The 21,155-nt window shown below is 33.3% G+C and overlaps 2 protein-coding genes and 1 non-coding gene across 8 annotated transcripts; 1 reads left to right on the forward strand and 2 right to left on the reverse strand.

Annotated features, from left to right (window-relative positions):
- Positions 1 to 316: 316 nt before the first annotated feature.
- Positions 317 to 388, reverse strand: TRNAQ-CUG (transfer RNA glutamine (anticodon CUG)). Its single transcript has one exon. It is a non-coding gene; the product is annotated as a tRNA-Gln (tRNA).
- Positions 389 to 1,434: 1,046 nt separating this feature from the next.
- On the reverse strand, positions 1,435 to 10,492 carry LOC114189123 (helicase-like transcription factor CHR28). 5 transcript variants are annotated; one of them, XM_028077831.2, is made up of 13 exons: positions 10,038 to 10,492; positions 9,015 to 9,093; positions 8,431 to 8,727; positions 7,778 to 8,317; positions 7,170 to 7,687; positions 6,691 to 6,762; positions 5,910 to 5,987; positions 4,936 to 5,815; positions 4,646 to 4,776; positions 4,248 to 4,469; positions 3,230 to 3,841; positions 2,884 to 3,093; positions 1,435 to 1,884 (listed from the first exon to the last, which is right to left on the reverse strand). In XM_028077831.2, the coding sequence occupies exons 1-13, from the start codon at positions 10,167 to 10,169 to the stop codon at positions 1,780 to 1,782; spliced, it is 3,876 nt and encodes a 1,291-aa protein (XP_027933632.2). In that variant the 5' UTR covers positions 10,170 to 10,492; the 3' UTR covers positions 1,435 to 1,779. The 5 variants fall into 5 exon arrangements, with proteins under 5 accessions (XP_027933632.2, XP_027933631.2, XP_027933630.2 ...); XM_028077830.2 differs by having other exon boundaries at positions 7,170 to 8,317; positions 8,431 to 8,724; positions 10,038 to 10,491; XM_028077829.2 differs by having other exon boundaries at positions 7,170 to 8,317; positions 10,038 to 10,491.
- Positions 10,493 to 15,231: 4,739 nt separating this feature from the next.
- On the forward strand, positions 15,232 to 20,361 carry LOC114189036 (LisH and RanBPM domains containing protein). Of its 2 annotated transcripts, none has more exons than XM_028077734.2 (7): positions 15,232 to 15,404; positions 15,590 to 15,723; positions 16,281 to 16,440; positions 16,540 to 16,646; positions 18,434 to 18,565; positions 19,046 to 19,202; positions 20,037 to 20,361. In XM_028077734.2, exons 2-7 carry the CDS (start codon positions 15,673 to 15,675, stop codon positions 20,156 to 20,158), a joined length of 729 nt encoding a protein of 242 aa, XP_027933535.1. In that variant the 5' UTR covers positions 15,232 to 15,404; positions 15,590 to 15,672; the 3' UTR covers positions 20,159 to 20,361. The 2 variants fall into 2 exon arrangements, with proteins under 2 accessions (XP_027933535.1, XP_027933536.1); XM_028077735.2 differs by having other exon boundaries at positions 15,238 to 15,404; positions 15,617 to 15,723.
- Positions 20,362 to 21,155: the final 794 nt, after the last annotated feature.

Raw genomic sequence — 21,155 nt, forward strand, 5'->3', positions numbered from 1 at the left:
TTAGTTGGTTTGTATAAATGTTATATTCTTATAGTCCTGCATGTTTTAGGATTGTATTAATATATCTTCTGTTTTTAAAGATCAAATTGTATTTAATATTTTTATTAATTTATATGGGATTGCATGTTGTGTTTGACTTCATTTTTTTTTAACAAGTTAATAAATGTTATCACAAAAACTAATCGAGCTGTTGCAATGTTTCTTTTGATGTTCGTCGTGTTATAGTATTTCTCTGTGCATCAAAATAACATTGTCAATTATTAAACAATTATTTTTAATAAATTGCAAGAAAATATCAAACTTCAAAAAGAAAAAGAGGTCCCACCGAGATTTGAACTCGGGTTACTGGATTCAGAGTCCAATGTCCTAACCACTAGACCATGAGACCATTGATGATATACTTACGGAATGCTGCTATAAAAACATTTTTCCTTTACAATACCACTACCCGATCAAAAAAAAAATTTTGATACTGTGATGTGTCTAAACACCAAATAGAGTACACATTATATCATGTATTTCTTTCAAAACTTATGACGAAAGTCCTCTTACAGATGTTTGTATTCTAATTTATTAAAAAGTATAACATATAACAAACCTTCCACACCAGAGACATTGAATAATAATGCGAAAATTTACATAACTAAGATTACAATACACCCGACCAAAACACGAAAACCACAAACCATGACCTTGACTTTATGGATACTTCGCTTGGAAAGCTGTTATTGCTTTATATATATTTCAGGAAAGAGTTTTTTTCATTTCCGACGAAGGATGTATTAGTTGAAACCTTACGGAGTCCTATTGGATTTAGCTTAGTGATTTTTGTTGTGACTTTCGTTTTTCTCCGTTGAGTTAAATAATTGTATTTTTTTACATATTTTGTGTGACCTTTTTAATGTTACTAAGTGTAAAAAACTGTCATCTATATTACCTCTGTATATATTTATTAATGATTGATTAGTCCAGTTCTATATTTTCTTCTCCAAAAACTAATCAAAATTTGCTTCATACAATACACCCTAAAATGTCGCTCTTAACATCTGTCTTAGATAGAAAGTACCCCTTTTTTCTTGTTCTTGCCAAACTTAAAAAAAGGATAGGATTTCTTCCTTTTATTTTTTCTGTTACGGTTATTTTGTTGGAAAAGGGATTCAGTAAGATACTAGTTGCCGAGAGGGAAGAGGAAGGGGTTTGGGTAATTACAGGCAGAGGGATAATAGGTTAGGCGTGTAGAAAAAGAAGCAAGTACAGTTGAGAGAAGAGAGAGAGAAAGGAGAGGGGAACATCATGGATGGAGTTAACTTTAAAAGCACAAATAGCTAAATAAATTTTCAGAAGATAAAAGAGTAGTAACAGATATATAAAACGCAAAAAGATAAAGGATTATTTGTACAACTAAGCCAAAATAATTATAAAAAAAAACACCAATTAGAGCAAGAAAGACTGTAAAAGGAAAAAGATGTTAATTATCTATCTATACTATTTACAAGGAGCACAACAATTTCTATGTTTCTGTCTATGCTATACTCTCAACAACCTATACAAATGTTAACGACTAAACCAAAATTTCAAGGTAAACAATTGAATCATCCCTTCACTAAAGACAATTCATTTAACTTTTTCTTGTCACGTGTCAACAGAGGCCATGTTAGAAAAATTTCAGCACCCTGTTTCTTCTGCTGCCGCCAAAAACCAACCCACTGACGCCTGCTCCTAGGAAAAAAATCACCAATCCAAAAAATTAAAATTATATCTGTATGTATATATGTCTAATCACATCATGAACAGGTATTTTAGATCATCCACAGTAAGGCGACTTTGACGACCACCAGTTCCATCCTCTCCAAAGGCAGACGCAACCATTTTTCGCTTTTTTTGCTGCAAGTGCATATAGAAGAAAACAAAGGTTTTCTAGCATGAGCAACCGTGATACAACATGTATAAGCCCAGATGCAAAGATTAGACAAATAAATATTTAAAAAAATCAAAATTAAATCACAATAGAAGAAAAAGATGAGGAAAATTTTACATGTACATCTTCCAATTTTTCTACAACTTTTAACACTTCTTAAATAAAAAAATAAAAAATATTGATTCATCCTAAATCATTTTATACTTTAAAATAAGAGTGTTTGTATATCATCGTCCAAAAGATAATAGGAGAATCTTGAAGTACGTTATTAAAAGGTAAAAACTAGTGATGCACATGCTTTTTAAAGTAACACGTATCATTATCTATAAACAAACTATATTTTATTCAGAAATACTGTAATATATATATATATATATATATATATAAGCTCGAAAAAAATTCATTCGAAAATATGGCAAATTCCGTACCAGGACATATAACGTATATAAATGCATCTATCAATAACATCAACTACATAGCTAATGCAGCCTTCATAACCATACCATAATGAAGCAAGTAAGATTATTGCTTTGAGTATTCTTTCTCATATACTTTAAAAATAATTGTATATTCACATTAAATTGTGTGCTATATAAAAAATTGTCACATTAAAAGTTCCCATCTAAAAGAATGAGTTATACGCACACATGAATACTAGTGTACAATGAATATTCAGCAAACACAACCCAAAAACAAAAGGAATCAGAAGGGCTAAACAGAAATATTTCAAGTAGTTTAAAGAAAAAATCACCAACCCACATATGAACTTAATTATTAATGAATTGTGATATGTGTGCAATTGTCCATCGAGAGTTCAGTAGCATTCCAAACTGATTCCAAGAACTTTTTTTATCAAATTCTCCCCCAAAAGAATTGTTTTTAAGTTCATAAACCAACCAGACCAACATGGCAAAATCTCCCCTTTTACAAAAGGGCATGTTTACAAGGCAACCAAAAGAAAATACCTGCAGAGCTAAAATACGGTCTTCAACTGTATCTCTAACAGTTAACCGCAAGACTGTGACAGGACGGGTCTGTCCAATACGATGCGCTCTGTCTATAGCTTGATCTTCAGTTGTCGGATTCCACCAAAGATCTAGCATAAGAACATGGCAGGCAGCAACCATATTCAGACCAAGACTAGCAGCCTTCAAAGACATAATCATAACTGAAACCTGAAAAGGACAGATAAATCCCACTGAACATTACATTGCAGACAGAAAAATCATCAAATAATACCATCTCACCAATAATATTAAATAAAGTAATCAAAGCCATTTCCCACTAGGTGGGCTTGACTATATTACATACCTCAGGGAGAGTGTTAAAGTCTTTAACAGCTTTATCCCTTGCCGAGACAGACATTGTTCCGTCAAGTCTTCTATACTGGATTGAAGAATTCTTAAGACATGCTTCAAGTAAATCTAGCATCCTAGTCCACTGCGAAAACACTATAGCTTTCTCACCACCAATTGAATTATTAGAGGCTCTCTCTAACACATTTTGGTTCTCAGGACATTCATTTGAGGATTTCATTCGGTCACAAGATGAGCTGCCGAGCCCATCAGTAGTTTCCCCCAGAGTGCTATGCACAGAATTGCTTTGGGGAGCACAGCATTGTGGTTTAGACAAAGACTGCAACACCTCAAGTGCAGCCCTAATTTTTGAAGAATTATATGGCTGACTCTCAGAATAAAACTCAGATTCATCCACTTCACAACCAGAGTAAGCAGGCAAATTATCACAAGCCTGATCAGAAAAAGAACTATTCAATGTGACTTTGGAGAACACTGAAGACATGCTTAATCGAATTTTGCAGTTTGTAGCAGGGCACTGATTGTCATCACCAGTAAGATGTTCGCAAATGCACTGGTTACAAAAAACATGACCACAAACTGAAACAACAGCATCTTCAGGAGGATCCTACACAGAAACCAAGAAAGGAGATATTAGATCGAAGTCAGGATATGGTAAATTGGTGTTTTTAAAAATACAATTACAACCGTGTAAATCTCAACTCCGATCAAGCAAGAGCGTTTAAGAAAATAAATCTTGATCATCCTTTCTACCTATTATTAAATGCAACAAGTAGTGAAAGCAGGTCTCTATTTAGTCCACTGTCTTATTTTCCTCGGTCACAACCCCCATCCCCCTCAACATCAACATAATATACAGAAAATAAAAAATTGGAATAAACAGAAGTACAAAATCATTTTAAGCATTGATTTCTCAGTAATTACTAGAATATTGTGTTCTCTCATATCGAATAACAGTCATACTAATCCATGTAACATTCATTTAGGAATAAAAAGGTACAGTCAAAACATACATTACAGATACCGCAGAGGGCCAAACAAGCTTCCAAACAATTTAAAAGAGATAATCGTTTTTCCTGAGTAAGCTTCTTTGCCATCTCAACTGAAGATTTCCAGAGGGAGTTAGAATTGTAACGCTTGACAAGCAGGGGATGATCGCATGCTTGTCTAAGGCGCAAAAGCATCAATAAAATGTTAACATAATTTTGCTTCACAGTTCCAGCATCAGCATATTCCTATGACATGACAAGAGGAATTTAATAAGTATTGCCATTAAAATATACCACCAAGAATACCCCCCCCCCCCCCCCCTTCTTTTGGGATAGAATAAAAGCACAACAATGAAAAAAAAAAGAAAGATGTTTTCATTATTTGAATATTTCCAGACTGTTCTAAAGATTAAGAATGCGACCTGAAACTGTGCTCGGGAATCAGCCTCTAGTCTAGAATAGAAATCACGTTCCTCCTGTGAAAATTCCACTTTTTTCAACTCTACAGATTTAGGTGGCAAAGAAATGATAGGCTCCCCATCAAGAAGTGTGCCTACAGCAAATTATGACCGTAGCATGGTTATATACAAAAAAAAAATTGAAAGTTAAACATAATAGCAAACAATAAGGATAATACACTAGAATAGAAAAGACAAAAGATGTCTAATAACCTCCTTAAGTGATGATGTGAATTTCTTGCATTCAAGTTTACCTTTTGTGCGACGTAACATGATTGTTTTTAAGACAGCTTGTAGCTTTCTATATCCTTTCGATGGACTTTTGCTGATAGGGATCTTAATTGTGGAACAGAATGATGTGTACACAGCATAAGGATCATATCTTAAAAATCTGAAGTAGCTATAGAGATCATCGATTGCATTCTGGATAGGAGTCCCTGATAAGCACCATCTACGCTTTGCTCTAAGACCCCAACAAGCCCTTGCAACTTGAGTTCTGTGATTCTTGATACTCTGGGCCTCATCCAGGACAACTCTAAACCAAGCCACTTTCGCAAGAGGACGAGCAACAGAGTCAAGCATCGCAGAGTCCAGTCCCTTCTTGCTAGTTTTAGAACTAGAAGGGCATTTCCTTTTCTTGCTTGATACTGCAGGATCATCATAAGCTCCTTTTTCTTCATCGTCTTTGTCAACTAGAGGCTGCTTAGGGACCTCCATGCTGACAATTGAATAAGTCGTCAGAACAACATCATGCTTGGCAAGCTCATAAGGATCTTTTGTTCGATTGCTACCATGGTACACTAGGACAGAAAGATTTGCTTTGCCAGTTACCTTACTGTGCAACTCTTCATCCCATTGCCGCAAGACACTAGTTGGACAAACAACAAGGGTTCCTGCAGACGGCCTTCCTTTTACATGCACTAGCAAATTCATGTTCTTGTTTGTATTTATACAAGATAAATCTTGAACAATATTAGATTCAGTATTCACTACGCCACTCTCAGGAAGCTGATCATCATCTGCATCCAGGTTCAAAGTTTCTAATTCACTTTTCTTTGCAATGTTGGATTTATTCACCAATGGAGGTCTTTCCTTTAATATTAAAGCAATGGTCGACACTGTTTTTCCAAGACCCTACAAGAGAATAAAGTATAAATTTCTTGCAAGGAATTCAAATAATTTGTTGATAGTCAACTATCATCTCAGATTACGAGTGCATTGCACTCACCTGATCATCTGCAAGAATTCCTCCACAACAGTACAAACTTGAAGTTTCCTTCTGAACCATCCATGATAAAGCAATTCTCTGTAAAAAAAAAAAAAAACAACCATTTCAGTTGGGTGATTCAAACATACAGAGTAAGCAAGTTATCAGGGCATCAAAACAAAATTTGGGTTGAAATTAATAAACGAAAAGTTTCATAAAAGACTCGGAATAACCAAAAACTTCGAACCACTTGTACAGTTAACCAACAAACAATATATAATTGATTATTAGGCCTCATACAGTTATTTGTTTACTAAGGCCGCAACGATAAAGTGATTAAGGGTGAAAATGGGGAATTTACTTTTCAACCACATTGCACACATTTGCATCAAGGAGTGGGGAAGGTATAACCCCATAAAACCTGTTGGGGTGGCAAAGAGAGGGAAGCTATAGTGATTCAATAAAGAATCAAGGCCTTATGGAAGAACTTAGAAATATTGAAGCACTACAATTATTTCATACTCTGATCTTGTTTTGTGAGCGTGGAAATGAATAATCCTATAGACTAATTTTAGAAGTTATCCATATTTTTGGTAAAATAACTACCCAATTTATATCACCGATGCAAATTTGCAAAATAAATCACAAAAATAATGTTTTTTTTTTTGGCTTTTGACTACCAAATTACAGATCCAGATATTCATTTTAGTTTGGAAGAAGCTGGCAGAACAGACTTAAAACACCTATATAATAGTATTTTTAAAGGAGAGACACAACATATAAAACGATTCAAGAATATAACCTGATGTCGTAAAAGAGGAACTGCCAGCAGTCCATCTGGTGGACTAACCTCTGATTTTGGTTGGGAAAGATCCTGCGTTATCAACAGAAGTTATTGAGTTTGAGAAAACCAGGACAGTAAGATATTAATATGTCATGCAAGCCATGGCAAAATTTGAAAATAGCAATAACCAGGGATGGTGCAGGGACAATATCACGCTGATCATAATCTTTCACACCACACCCAAGAGAAAAAGTCGCAAATCCTTTACAGATGCCATAAAATAACCAATTATTTCCCAAATATAACATTCTAAATTATACATGCATTACCATCTCCACCAAATCGCATCAATTCACATACCTCCGATAATTATTAGAAAACATTATATGATATGATTTGAAAGTGCCTGACAGAAAGGGGGTCAACTAATGTGCATGACTGCACGTGCAAAGAATACCCTTCAAACTGCCAAGGACTACAGAGGATAAAGTGTCAACCTGCAATGCAACTCGTAATATGTACTGCTCGTCACGTGCCTTTGGTCTCATAACTCCCACCGTAGAAGAATGAGTATAAACACCTCTTGAAGATTGTAATGTGTTGAGGGAATTCCCAAGATCTGCTGATCGACTCACAGGTGCAGGGTGACTGATGTCTTCAATAATGCAAACATCAGATTCATCCTCAATATTGGATTTGTCGGTACTTCCTTTTGAAAGCTGGGAATCAATACTTCTATGCTCAATTGATTTTCCCTCTCCTTCACTCATAACACAATTATACAGCTTCCCACTGGCAATTGATGTCTGGAGATTATACAAAGATTTGTCAAATGGTTTTAAATTTAAGTTTCCCATAATTCCTGGAAAGTAATTGGCAGCTCCACCAATAGCGTCTTGATAATATTTGGCTTTCTCGGTCGTTGTGAATGTAACACTATCCTCACACCTCAATAAATCATTACCCTGAGATCCAACTGCAGGAAAAGTACCAGGTAGTTGTTTCATCTCCTGACCTACATTGAACTCAGCATCCTCACTGTGAGCAGGATTTTGGTAACGCATAATCAGTCCATCTCTATCAGTTTTGACATTAAGTGATTCACCTGCACTTGAAATATATGAAGCACAAGTTGACTGTTGCACTGATGCACTGTCTTCAAAGAGAACATTACCAGGAAAAGACGATGCATATTTACTATCTTGGAACGTATATTGATTATCTTGAAAAGACATCCCCCCACTGATGATGGAACGCATGCCACCACTTGTATCAGTAAATAACTCCATCTTGTTGACCTTCATGTTCCTCGTCATTTTTTCATTTTCCCACACGTGAGGATAAGCACCATTAAACAAACAATCAGAAGCGTTGGCAATAGCAGGCCTATCATCCATACCTTGGTAAATATTAAAAGAAGGATAATAGTCATTAAAATCATTGGGAACATTGGAACCTTGACAAATAGAGGAATCAGTTGAAGTTGCAACATAAGACAATCTATCAGCATCGACAAACGATCTTTCAAACGATGTACACGAGTCATTTTCCTGTTTACCAGAAGGTCCAGTGATCTCTTTCGTATAGGTTTCATAATCATCAAATTTTACATCAATATTCTCAATGATAGAACCATGTGAAGCAGCTGCATGCATAAAATTTAATCAGCCACTAGCCAAGCATTAAAAATTCAAGCATAACAATGAACAAGTTGCCAATGTCTTAGACTAATCATAACCTAGTGAAGATTATACATACGTTCAGATTCTGCACCATATCCTACATGCTTGATTTGGTTATCATTTTCACACTTCCACATAGTCAGTTTCAAACTATCTCCACATACAGCTACATTGCTTGAATTAACCTCAGCATCAGGAAATCTTGTGCATATGTAAGCAGGCATCTCACAATTGGAAACTCCTGTCCTTTCTGTGAAGTCAAAATCATCACCTTCATGGTCCATGTAACCACCAGCAAGAGCATTTGGGGAAGAGAAAGTCTGTGGTGAAGGTCCCTGGTTTTCATGTTCACATTCAAGCACAGAATTCCCTGCTGAATCACAAACTAGTTAGCCCTTGGTCTAAAAATCTAACCCATATGATCAGAACTCAGAACAACCTATAACTGAAACCACTAATGTCAAACCTAAGAAAAGGGGCCACTTGAGACACTAGTGAGTAGGCAAGGGAAACAGTCTAGAGTCAATGTAAAGTATTAGCAAATACATTACATATCAATTCCAATATCAGAGTTAAAGAATGTCCCTATAAAGTTCAACAGACTAATTACAATCAATAAGCAGCGGAAATGACTAAAAAAGGCCACACAAGTCCACATACCGTTTTGAAGTAGAAAATTATCATGGATGCCAGATTCACCAGGTGAAATATTTTTCAATGAAAAATCCTCGGGACTACTCTGCAGCATGACATCCAGAAGATTAGAATAGATGATAACATCACATATGAATGCTAGTTATTCAAAAGAGGCATAAAGGATTTGGTTTGAATGTAAGCAATCATTTTAATGATGTTCTCGAACTTAGCTAATTGAAAAGACCAAGAGGAAAATATAGTAACAGAAGTTATGACTTCTCGATATCCTTGTAATTGTTAAGCACCTTTTGGAATGATCATCAACACTAACTACTCATTCAGCATCCCATAAATTTAATAAAAAACAAATGAGTGAAAGCACAAACTAGTCATAAAATATCATTCGTCCTTCAACATAAACAACAACGAATTGAAAACGCGCAGAAAAATAGCATGGCAATACTCTTTGTTCATAAAAGGTGCAAAAACAGATTTGCAAGTTTGTCCCAACTGGATAAACCATACATGATCCGACAGAGATCTTCTGAATAAAAATGTCACTGGCAAGATCGAAGATCATTCTAGGAATGAGGGATTCAACACGTCATTCACGTTGCAACGAACATAACTTTTAAAAAAAGATTAGTACACAGAAGAAAATTACACAGATTAACTAAAGATTACTTTAAAGAAATTGTGATTTTCCTAAAAACACTACTACAAAGCTGCGTGCTCAGTATACATACACCTTGGCCTGAACTAATAATGTTACTGAAATTTTACAAAATCCCAACGGGGAACCTAAGCGACATTGGATAAAACTGAAGTACTGCATTCATTGAAAATTAACAGTGCAAGAAGTTCCACATCTTATATAATCAAACAAGAAAACTATACAAAAGGCGTTGAAGCATGAATATAAAACAATTGGTAAAGTGGAACAGTTGAATTCCAGTTTTCCACACTATCTAATCGGAATTCACAATAATTTCCCCTCACAAATCGTTGGGGCACGCGCACACTCTCGTTGCAAGCACAAAACTATACCTCAGAGGGATTGTTATCCTCGTCGAGAACGCTCATAACAGTTTCCAGATCGATGCAAAACTTGTCGTCATCGGCGGCGTTCCCGTCACCGTCCAAGAAGCACGCGTAGCCGAATCCCTCATCCGCCATCATCGCCGAGAACCTAACGAGATCGATCGCATCAAAAACCCTAACTCGCTTTTCTAGAAGCCGCGGCCACAAAAGCAAAACCTCCGGTGGAGAATTTCGGAATCGAAGAGCGAGGATGATATCAAACCCATTCTAAAAGGGAAAGAGAGAGAAAGGCGTGACGCGCGGGTTCGTGAAGAATCAGCGGAGGTTTCTGCGAAGGTTCGTGATTCGACTTTTCTTCGTCACGTCGTGCTGTGGTGGGAGGAGAGAGAGAAAGTTAGAGAGAGAAATGACAAAGTCGTTCGCGAATCGTGGACGTAGGTTTAAATATGGTTTGGGGTGGCAAAGGGCTAGAGGGTGCGCAGGTTAAGAAAGCCTGCTCGCCTTATGATTGGGTTGTTATTTAAGTTACAGTGCGCGCGGACATGGAGAATCTCCACACGTCACGTCTCTTGTACGACGCCGTATTCATTTTTCCATACAATCCTTTGCCCTTCGGCTTCCAAACTGGTACCGGAAGTTAGTGGAAGGGTGGGAAAAAAATCTGTATTTAAAATTTGAAATAAATTTGAGCATAAATGGTTGGATTGATTTAGATTGGGGTTAATATTGAGTAAACGGGTAATTGTAGTCAGAGGTGGATTTTTTTTTATTCGATATAAATTTATATTTTAATATTTATAAACATATTTAAAATTTACAATTTTGTTTTTAACATGATATTATTATATATTTTTTTAAATATCAAATTCAGGTTATACTATATCAGTAAAGTTTGATGGGAATCTAATCCAGCGGGACTAAAGCTCAAAGTCCTAGTCAGTGTTTCATCTATTACTACATATAAAAATAGGATTTGTAAGTTTTATTGGGTTAATTAAGATTCAAAAAATTGATCAAGTTGGAACTTAATTAAATATTTTTAAATTTTATAGAATAAGTGTGATAATTACTTATTTTTCATGTTTATTTTAACCCCTTTGTCTTTATACAATGCATGTTGTATTATTTTAGTGGAAATATTTAGGATTTTTATATTTTCTTTTAAGATATATATAATTCCTTTTTTGTATGGTTGTTTTGTATAAAATTGGAAGATTAGAGAAGAATTTAAAATTGATTTTCATAACACTTTCATCGAGTCATTAATATATTCTCCAAATGAGAACATTAGTAAGTCGCCCAACGAGTATGTCGTTCGCCCATCAAATGGAAGAAGTTGGTCTAACACGTAAGTAACCTCTTATCCAATTAAGATATGTTCGCTTAACCGACAACTACTTTTTGATAGTAGTCAAAAAGCTAATAATGCAACAAAAGGAATAGTTTTAAATGTGAGAACACAACCAAGATTTTCTTACCCAATTAAGATATGTTCGCCCAACGGACAACTACTTTTTGATAGTAGTCCAAAAGCCAATAATGCAACAAAAGGAATAGTTTTAAATGTGAGAACACAACTAAGATTTTTAACGACACTGACATCACTCTCAACCCAAAACTTTAAGGCAATAGGTTTATGGGTCTTGATTCTTATATAGTGTTTTACTTTCTCATTTTTGGTCAATGTGAGACTTAGATTCACACTTTGATTCCTAACACTCTTGATGTAATATATCTAAACTTTTTGTAGCTTTTCTTATGCATCAATCTTTTTCGTTACCACTGTGTTATATTTTATATTTTCAAATGCATGATTTTTATCTATTATATTTTGTGGTGTATAATCATTGAAAATATTTTGAAACCTGAACATTGATATAACAACTAAGAGGTTTGATTTTAGACATAGACTTTAATCTCGTAGTCATTCTAAATATTTTCTCTTAATGCAAAACTTGTATTAAAATAACTAAGGGATCAATACTTTTACATAGAAGTTTATAACTTGTGTACTTATCTTGTGAATGCTCGAGTACGTGGATATATGTTGTGTAAATTGTTGCATTGAGTTTATTTCGTGAAATCCACCCTTTAAATCTTTGTCCTTGTCCCTTTATATCACTTTATTTAACACTTTTCTATACTTGCCATTTAATTTCACATGTAACTGAGTTTAAAACATTTAGTATGAACCCAATTGTAAGTTTCAAATTTATCATATTATTTACATATCTTAAAACATTAATTTATTACAATATAATTATTAATGTTACTTTTTAACATTTTTAAATATATAAATACAAAATAATTCCTTGTCATTAGTTTAATTAATATTATTTATTTCAGTTTTGATAAGTTATTTATTTAGAATTAATTTAAAAAGATATTTAAACTAGACATATAATTAAATTTTGATTTTATTTTAATTTAATATAAATTTGAAATAAAAAAAAACCATATTTTACATTTGTTATTTTAATTCAAATTTTTTATTATAAAATTTGTAGAAACTTTTTTAAAAAACCGGTTAATATTTTCTTATGAAATAATTATTCAATACTAAATAATAAAAAACTATCATATAAAGGTATTTTAATTGTTTATAATTATTATTGTATCTTTAGTTTTAGTTTTTTTTCTATATTAATAATTGTAGAGTTAAATACTACTTTTCATCTATATATTTGTAATATTATTATTATTTACTTACGTCCCCTTGTGTTTTTTTTTTTCACTTGAGTATTTTTTTTTTTAAATCAATTATTAAGTCATTTTTCATAACGATAATGATGTTTTGTTTTTTATTCGATATGAGACTCAAATTTTCCTATATTTATTTTTAAATAATACAACGTTGTTTCTCTCCAATATATAGTTGAATTCAATTTACTAATCAATAAATTACAAAACTTGTTCTATTTTATGAAAAATTGTGAAAAGAAAATATTTAGTGTTGACACTGACACATGACGTTGACTCTGACACAGTATTGATGCTAACACATGGTGTTGATACTAAAGATGTGGTGCTAACACTAACACATCATACTAACATACATGACAGTAACATTGGCATTGTCATGTGTTATTGTTTATTGTTTGGAACTAAGTGATCTCAAGAATTTCAACCTTCCGCTTGTTCTTCACAGGACCTACCTTTGAACTGCTCCTAGTATAATGTCTCCGGAGGGTGGGTATCTACAGACATTTTGATACTCAAATCAATAACACTTCAATATTGTGTGTCTGTCTAAGAATGTGATTAAAACATACTTCTACCCTTGATCATTGGACCCTGTTTTATATTACCTTGCCTCAATCCTGTCATTACCTGTTAGTCGTTCTTATTCTTTTAATTAATACTAATATGCCTCATGAATACTACAGTATAATTGCCAAATATCGTTATATTTTGGTTATATTTCTTACTGCTTGGAATTGAGCTCCCCTGCATGCCTGTGCATTTATTATGAATACAATAAACACACACGCACTCATTATTTTTTGTATTTATCAAAATTTACTATATTTTTTTTTTACTGTGACGTTTTGCCTTTTAAGTATAAATGAAATAGTTTATGAGTTGACTTAATTTAATCAAAAGTTATTATTTGTTATGTTAAACTAAAACGATATAAAAATAATTATTTATGGATACAAGTAGTAAGATTAAAATGGTAAATCTTTTATAAGGTTTTTTTTTTTTTTAAAGACCTTTATTCATATAGAGCTCACCAATGCTTTAATTATTTTTTCTTTTATGTTTTCATCTTTTAATTAAAGATATCAAAATAGGTCTCAATCCGTGAGTTAACAAATCCTCTAACCCACCAACCTGTGGTGGGTTGGGTTGGATTGCAAAATTTTTGAGTTATTAAAGAGTGAGCGAGATTGAACTGACTATTTTTTACTCAACCTGTGTGAGTCAGCTTGGCTCACTTCGACATCCCTTCTTTCAATTCACTAACCCACAAACCCGTGGGTCGAGCTGTGTTCTTTTAGGAAAACTAGAGAGTAAACTTTGTAACTGTATTGATTGATGTGACATATTAAAAAGATTTAATAGATAAAAGAGTTAGATTACCAAAATATCCATATCGTTAAAAGTAATATAAAATGATATATAAATGATTTAAAATCATTTTATAAATTTTATTGAATAATTGAAACTATTAAAAAATTATTTATAAAAACATATATAATACAATATATTTGGTATGAAAATAAATTTAATTGTAAGGTGAGAAATAATTTATTTACCTAAAGATTTAATTTTATTTTTAATAGTAATTTTAGAAGTAATAAATTTTTATTATAACCATACTACTTTTTGTTTTGTGTTTCTAATTTTTATCATGTTGTTTTTATAATAAGAAGAAATGAATAAATCACGTGAAAATTGAAATATGAAGGAGTAATTTCGTAAATTAGAGTGTGTCATCCTTTAATATCAGAGTTGCATTTGAAATAAACCCCTCAACATCACCTTCTATCACCCAAAGGACCATGGCAATAGCTTGCTAATCCTCTCTTTCCATTTCATATCCTCTACATTTCATATGAAGAGTGAATACTCTAAAAACACATAGACAAATAAAAACAAAAATATAAAAATAAAATAATAATCTATAACAATATATAAAGAGGATTTTTTCTTTTATGTTCTCATTTCAAAATATCAATTCTACCTTTTAAAATATAATTATTTATTAAATTTTTGAAAATTGACCGTTACTTTTACAAACTTTTTTTTTTCTATTTATTAACAATTATTTTCTCATATTTTCTTATATATTTCACTTTCTTTTTAATAAATATAAATTTATTTTATATATTAACTTAATAATATCACGCATATTTAAAAAATGCGTACATACATGCGCGACAGTATCTGTGTGTACACTAGTAACAATAATAACTCTTCATTGAACATAATTCATTTTAATATTTTTTACAAAATATGTGTGAATAATTTTAACAAATTACTTAAATTATTATCGATAAATCTAACTATTTTTCAACTAAAATAATCATTATGAATTTAATCATGTATTAAACTTTCATCTTATAAAAGATGTAAAAGTTAAAGTAATAATTAGAAAAAAAAAAGTTGAAAAACTAAATAATCTATTGAAAATTTTTTTCCGCTATTAATTGGGCCTTCATATGAGATCGGTTATAAAAAGAACCGGATCCGAACCCAAAAGCAAATATCTGTATATGACTTTGAAAGACGAGTCTAGAACCCTGCATTACGATTCAGCTTCAAGAAAGGGATCGCCGGCGCACCTTCCTAAGACGCTGATACACCTTCTTTCACCACTTTTCCGGGGAATGAAGTCCGAGCACAATTCATTGGAAAATTGATTTTGCGGTGAATTCTCTTCCTGCTCTTAATTTGTTTCCTCCCTTTTCTTGTGGATATTGTTTTCCCCTTCCGTCGATAGGGTTTTGATGACTTAGTTTTTGTTTTTAAAGTCATTGATTGGAAGGGTGTGGAAACTAGAAATGTGACTGTTTTCAATATTTGAATTGTTGACGCTGATCCACGACCTGCAGTTTTGGTGCCTTTCTTCGGATTTTCAGGTGACGGAGCTCGCGTGTCGTTTGGGGTTAAAAATGGGGTTTAACTTTGTGCACTGATGTCATTGTTCTGGCTTGTGATTCGTCAACTTGCAGAAATCGGGGCAATGGTATTTGACTTTCTTTCTCTCTCCCTCGCTCTCGCTTTTTGTCTTTGCGAATAGTGGATACATATTTAATTAGTTTAATTTTAATGTCAGTGGTGCAAAGGATCTAAATTTGTGCTCATTTAAGAATTTTAGAACCCATTGATTCTTTATTCTGCATTCCATTTCCATGTGACTATAAAGAGTCTCAGAACTATTGTTCATATTTATTCTGTTTTTGTGGATTAGTTTATTCTACATTTTTGCAAGTACGTCATATAAACAGAAGTAGTGCTTCGTGTTATACTGAACTACTTAGGGTCTATTTGGATTATTAGTTTCTTGAAATGCTGTGGGACGAGATTAATTTAGCAATCAAGGTCGTTGGTTTCTCATATATTCCTGCGTTACACAGCAAACAAGTAGAGGGAAATCTATTGATGTGTATGGAGTCAATTTTAGTCTTATTTCGTGAAGTATTTCTTTTTATGGACAATTGTGCATGGTGCATGGAAGTGAACTAACTCAAATATATGTCATGATGACAATTGATTTTTATCCCTGGAAACTATTTTCTGAAGGCTACGACTAAGAAAGTCATAACAAGAGAAGAATGGGAGAAAAAGCTTAATGATGTGAAGATTAGAAAGGAAGACATGAATAAATTGGTAATGAATTTCCTCGTTACGGAAGGCTACGTTGAGGCTGCTGAGAAATTTCGAACGGAGTCTGGAACTGAACGTATCCTCTTTTTGGTTTATTTATTTGTTTCTTTTTGCGTGTGTGAGTGGAAGAGATCGTGTTCTTTATGAAGATATGTCTGTCCTTATTGATCCACAGCAGATATAGATCTTGCAACAATAACGGATCGCATGGCTGTTAAGAAGGCAGTACAAAATGGTAATGTGGAGGATGCAATTGAGAAAGTGAATGACTTAAATCCAGAGGTAGGTTTTCCTTCACTTATTTATTTATTTTATAATAACTTTCAATTCCTATGAATCATAGGCTCCCTTTATTTGTAGTGTATATGATACGATATGATACACATGATGCATGCATGATTCAAATTCTTATGTGCTGGATAACTAGAAACGCTCTTGCTGCACTGTATTCTCCGTGTAGCAATGGCAAATTACAGATTATTTGTCTCTGTTGAAAGTTCTTTTATGCTGCATTTTTTTTTTAAATGGCATGATGGGAGTTATCAAATTTAAACAGAACATGATACAGCCTCTTTTAGTTGGTCTTCATGCTATCTCATACCCAACTATCCTCACCTGCTTAAAATTACAATTTGTAATTTGAACCAAACTATTTACCAAGGTAGCCATTGTGACAAGTTGCATATGCCTTTGTATCACGAGATACAGGAATGAATTGTGCAATTCAATCAATTCTGTATCATCAGTACCAATCACACGATTTATGATACTTTCCCCCATCTTCAACATTTTTTACCACCAGTTCTCATCAAAGAAATTCAATAGTAAAGTTAGCTTAAATCCTTAAATGAAAGGAACACTACAAATTCACCATATTTAATTATTCTGCCTCTCTTTTTCATTTTACTCAATAAGAGTTTCACATTGTTACTCAATAATCGTTGCACTTAGTGGACTCTTTCCTTATTCTGTTTTCATTAGTCTAATGTAGGGGGTTCACAGTTCATACATTCAATTGATTTATGACTTGCATTTGTTTCCTGACAGTCACTGTCAGGATGTTTTGTCAAAAATGGCCATGGACCTCGACCTATCTTCAAAACCTTGGCATTTTCTAATTGTCTGAGCTAGACTGAAAACTCATTTAAAAGCCCACTCCGTAGGTTAAGTTTTTGAAACATGTAAAGAAACTCCACTAAATAGTTTTTCGGGTCCTAATGTATACCTGGCTTAGATAGTTTTTTCTTTTTTTATCATAGGTTAGTAAGTTTATACAGAGAAACAGTGTAATTTCAAAACGTGGTAGTTGAAATTTAGTACTATGCCGACAATATTCTTGTTATGATTTTGTAGTAACTTAAGTACAGTGACTTTTTTGGCCTAAATGGCTTTTTGACTGACTGAAATCATTTCTTTTACTTAAATGAGGCATTTAAAAGAGCACAGGTTTGACTTGACCTAAGCATAACATAACATGTGTAGGTCACAGGTTCCTGATGAGTAACTTGGCCTCTTCCACTCCTAAGAATTATGCATACTTTATATGTCATATTTAAGTTAATTTTCCGTGTTTTGAATCTTATAATTTGACACAAGATTAAAAGAATAAGCTTTTCATCTTATGATTGAGAACACTATCTGATAATATAATCTGAACAAAGATGCTCTGAATTGCATAAAAATGGTGTTATTACGTTCAATTTATATATCCTTTACTCCTAAGTTTCTATCTTAGTTTCGTCACGCTTCTATATGTTTTATTTTTGCTTATTCCTTGTGCTGTTTCTACTTCTTTTTTTTTTTTTTTCAGTTTTTTCAGTTTCGATGACCTGTTTGGTAATCCTTAAGATTTTTTATGTAAAAATTACTTAGGAGAATGCTGCTTATTTCATTTACGCATATACATCTTGCTGGAAAATGCCTTCTTTTGTATTCACAACATTTTGTTTTTGTGTCATTCTAAAACGTTATTATTATTATTCTGACATCAAATAAAATACCCAAACAATTTTGTACACCTCAGACTATCTTTTGTTAATGCCTTTTCCATTCTGTAATACTGTCTGCAGATACTAGACACAAATCCCCAATTATTTTTCCATCTTCAACAGCAACGATTGATAGAACTAATTCGGAATGGAAAAGTTGAAGAGGCACTGGAGTTTGCCCAAGAGGAGCTTGCACCAAGGGGAGAGGAAAATGTAAATCTCATGGAATAAATTTTTGTATCTCTATTTTTCACATGAAATCTTGAAAATAAGTAAATTGCTATCGTGAATTTTGGGTCTTATGCAATTTGGTCTCTGAAAAAAATGTATTACTCATTCCCAAGCCACGTTTAAAATGTGTGCAAATAGTCTTTGATAGCAACAATTTGATACCAATAAGGTAATTACTTGGTAACGAGTGCTAGAAAGGTTGTTTTTGTTTATTTAAAAAAGTTAGGAAGTGAAATACTCCTCTTAAAACATCAAGGACTAAATTGCATTTTCCCCTAAAATCTTTATTATGAAGAATTTATGGCCTTTTCATTGAGGTGTATTTGTTTGTGTTGGCAATTTACTTTAATTGCTTATAGTTAAGGAAAATATAAAAAAATGGGAAAGTAAATTGTTATTGTGGAAAATTTGATGTAACTGGATACAGAGACTTGGTGCTAACGCTTGCCTGTTGCATTTCAGCAAAGCTTTTTGGAAGAGTTGGAGAGGACTGTTGCACTGCTGGCCTTTGAAGATGTTTCTAACTGTCCTGTTGGGGACTTGCTTGACATATCACAGCGTTTAAAGACAGCGAGTGAGGTGAATGCAGCCATACTTACTAGTCAGAGTCATGAAAAAGGTTTGTGTTTGCTGCAAAAGTCTGTTTTTGTGTTTATATAACTTTAGTTTGCATGTCTGGTTCTAAATCTAGTTTGCACGCTCAATTTTCTTGTGGATGTGTTAATTTTGTACATATGTATTCGTACAAGCTTTTTGATATTGTGATTGAGATATAGGGTTTGTTGAATCAGCAATTGTAAAATTTGGGAGCATAATAGAATCTTTTTTTGCCATATTGGCACCTAAACCACTGTTCCGTGAGAGTGCTTAAACTGACTTCTGATGACTTTCTGTATGCTTGAACGATGGATTCAAACCTCTAGAGATTCACATGCTTTCACAAATCTAAATCCAAAAGATTATTGAGAGAGAGGACTTACTGTTCATCTACTAGTATCAATTATTTGATAGCTTGTTTCTTTGCTTTACCTGTCATTGGCAATGCCAAAGTTATGTTTGAATATGCTCTATTTCTTCCCTCTATGCACTTCCCGGAAAGCTATAACTTGCAGATAACTATTATGGAGTTCAACTTCTGCATTTAAATTGTGATTGTAATCCACTGAATGTGAATGGCGAGAGGATGTTTTCTTATTGTGATTATGATTGCTGTCATGTATTTTTTTAACATTTCTAAATATCAAATTAATTGACAATCATAAAAACCGTTTGTTCATGGTTAACACATGGATAATGTAGTGAGCGATGATAATAATTTACTTCCCGCTATAGTTGTTGTTATCATGTTCCAGTGTTCTATTAAGAAGCTTCAACTTTACTGTTTCGTTATCTGAATTTCTTTAATAATGCTATGCCCTTTAATTGGTTACACTGATTGATTTTTTTATGGCAGACCCAAAACTTCCGAGCTTGCTGAAGATGCTGCTATGGGCCCAAAACCAGCTGGATGAGAAAGCTGCATATCCACGTATAAACGATTTATCCACCGCCATATTAGAAGATTCTGCTGTTTGAATACTTGAACATTTCAATTTCAAATTGGGGATTTAGGTTCTAGATGAAGATATTGCGGCCGTTGGCATTAAAAATTGTGTATGTGCTTTAATCGAAAGATATTTGTTGAATTCGATATCCATTTCCTCGTAGATAGTTCTTCCGGTGGTTTCATACTCCTGTACAAAAAGATTGTTAATACAGTCAACAATTCTTTTCTTAAATGACCGATTGTTAAGGTGGTGTTGTTGCATTATAAGTTTGATCATGATCATGATGATAGTATACAAGTTTGCCCTACTCTGAGTCTATCATTATTCTCGGTTAGCGCAAACCGTTACAGCAATATTCACTTTGCAGCTCTGCTTCATTAATGAGGAAAACAATTCTCTGGCAAAAGGTGAAAACGCGTGACTGTTTTCTCCCCATACCAACTTAAAAGTTACTTCAGAATAGTATTACTATTTTTTAAGATTCAGGACTTGCTTCGGGTGCGGTGTTAGTTTTTAGATATAGATTTTAAAAGTAAAATGCTTGATTACAATGAATTTGTATGATTTTTAATTTAATTTCAAACTAATTTTGAAGGTTCATTTATCTGGTTCATCTTCCTTTAAAGATTACCTAAATGTATTACAGCACGATCTCCAGCTGCTACTACCATTATTTGTAATAGCACTGCAAAACATCGCCATTGCAGGTATTATTTAATATGGATGTCATCATCACCTAGATCATCATAATTGCCACTACCGTTGTGCTCATTGTCAAACCACCCATCATTTCCATTTCCACAAAGCTCCCACTGCTGCTGCACCACCCTTTCTTCCTGCCTCACCATTGATCTCATCACCCCCACAAACTTGAAATGAGAAACTTAAAGAACTAAAAAAAAGTGATACCTGTAGGTGAAAGTGAATATTTAGTTTTAAATTTAATAATTGAATTAAAAAGGATTCAGCCGACAGATACTGTTTACTATCGTTTTTTTTATTTGGTGTGTCAACGCGTCGCGTTC

Source organism: Vigna unguiculata, chromosome 6, assembly GCF_037176805.1.
Source record: "Vigna unguiculata cultivar grain cowpea cultivar isolate G323 ecotype 2 chromosome 6, ASM3717680v1, whole genome shotgun sequence".
NCBI classification, from domain to species: Eukaryota; Viridiplantae; Streptophyta; class Magnoliopsida; order Fabales; family Fabaceae; genus Vigna; species Vigna unguiculata.

Excerpts from the sequence above, each read along its gene's own strand:
- LOC114189123 (XM_028077829.2), bottom strand. The coding sequence starts at position 10,169 with ATGATGGCGGATGAGGGATTCGGCTACGCGTGCTTCTTGGACGGTGAC. Across the intron at positions 5,988-6,690 it reads TTCCTCTTTTACGACATCAG|AGAATTGCTTTATCATGGAT; the intron begins GTTATATTCTTG and ends TTTTTTTTACAG. Across the intron at positions 1,885-2,883 it reads ACCGTATTTTAGCTCTGCAG|CAAAAAAAGCGAAAAATGGT; the intron begins GTATTTTCTTTT and ends ATGCACTTGCAG.
- LOC114189036 (XM_028077734.2), top strand. The coding sequence starts at position 15,673 with ATGTCATTGTTCTGGCTTGTGATTCGTCAACTTGCAGAAATCGGGGCA. Across the intron at positions 16,647-18,433 it reads TGAATGACTTAAATCCAGAG|ATACTAGACACAAATCCCCA; the intron begins GTAGGTTTTCCT and ends TACTGTCTGCAG. Across the intron at positions 19,203-20,036 it reads TAGTCAGAGTCATGAAAAAG|ACCCAAAACTTCCGAGCTTG; the intron begins GTTTGTGTTTGC and ends TTTTTATGGCAG.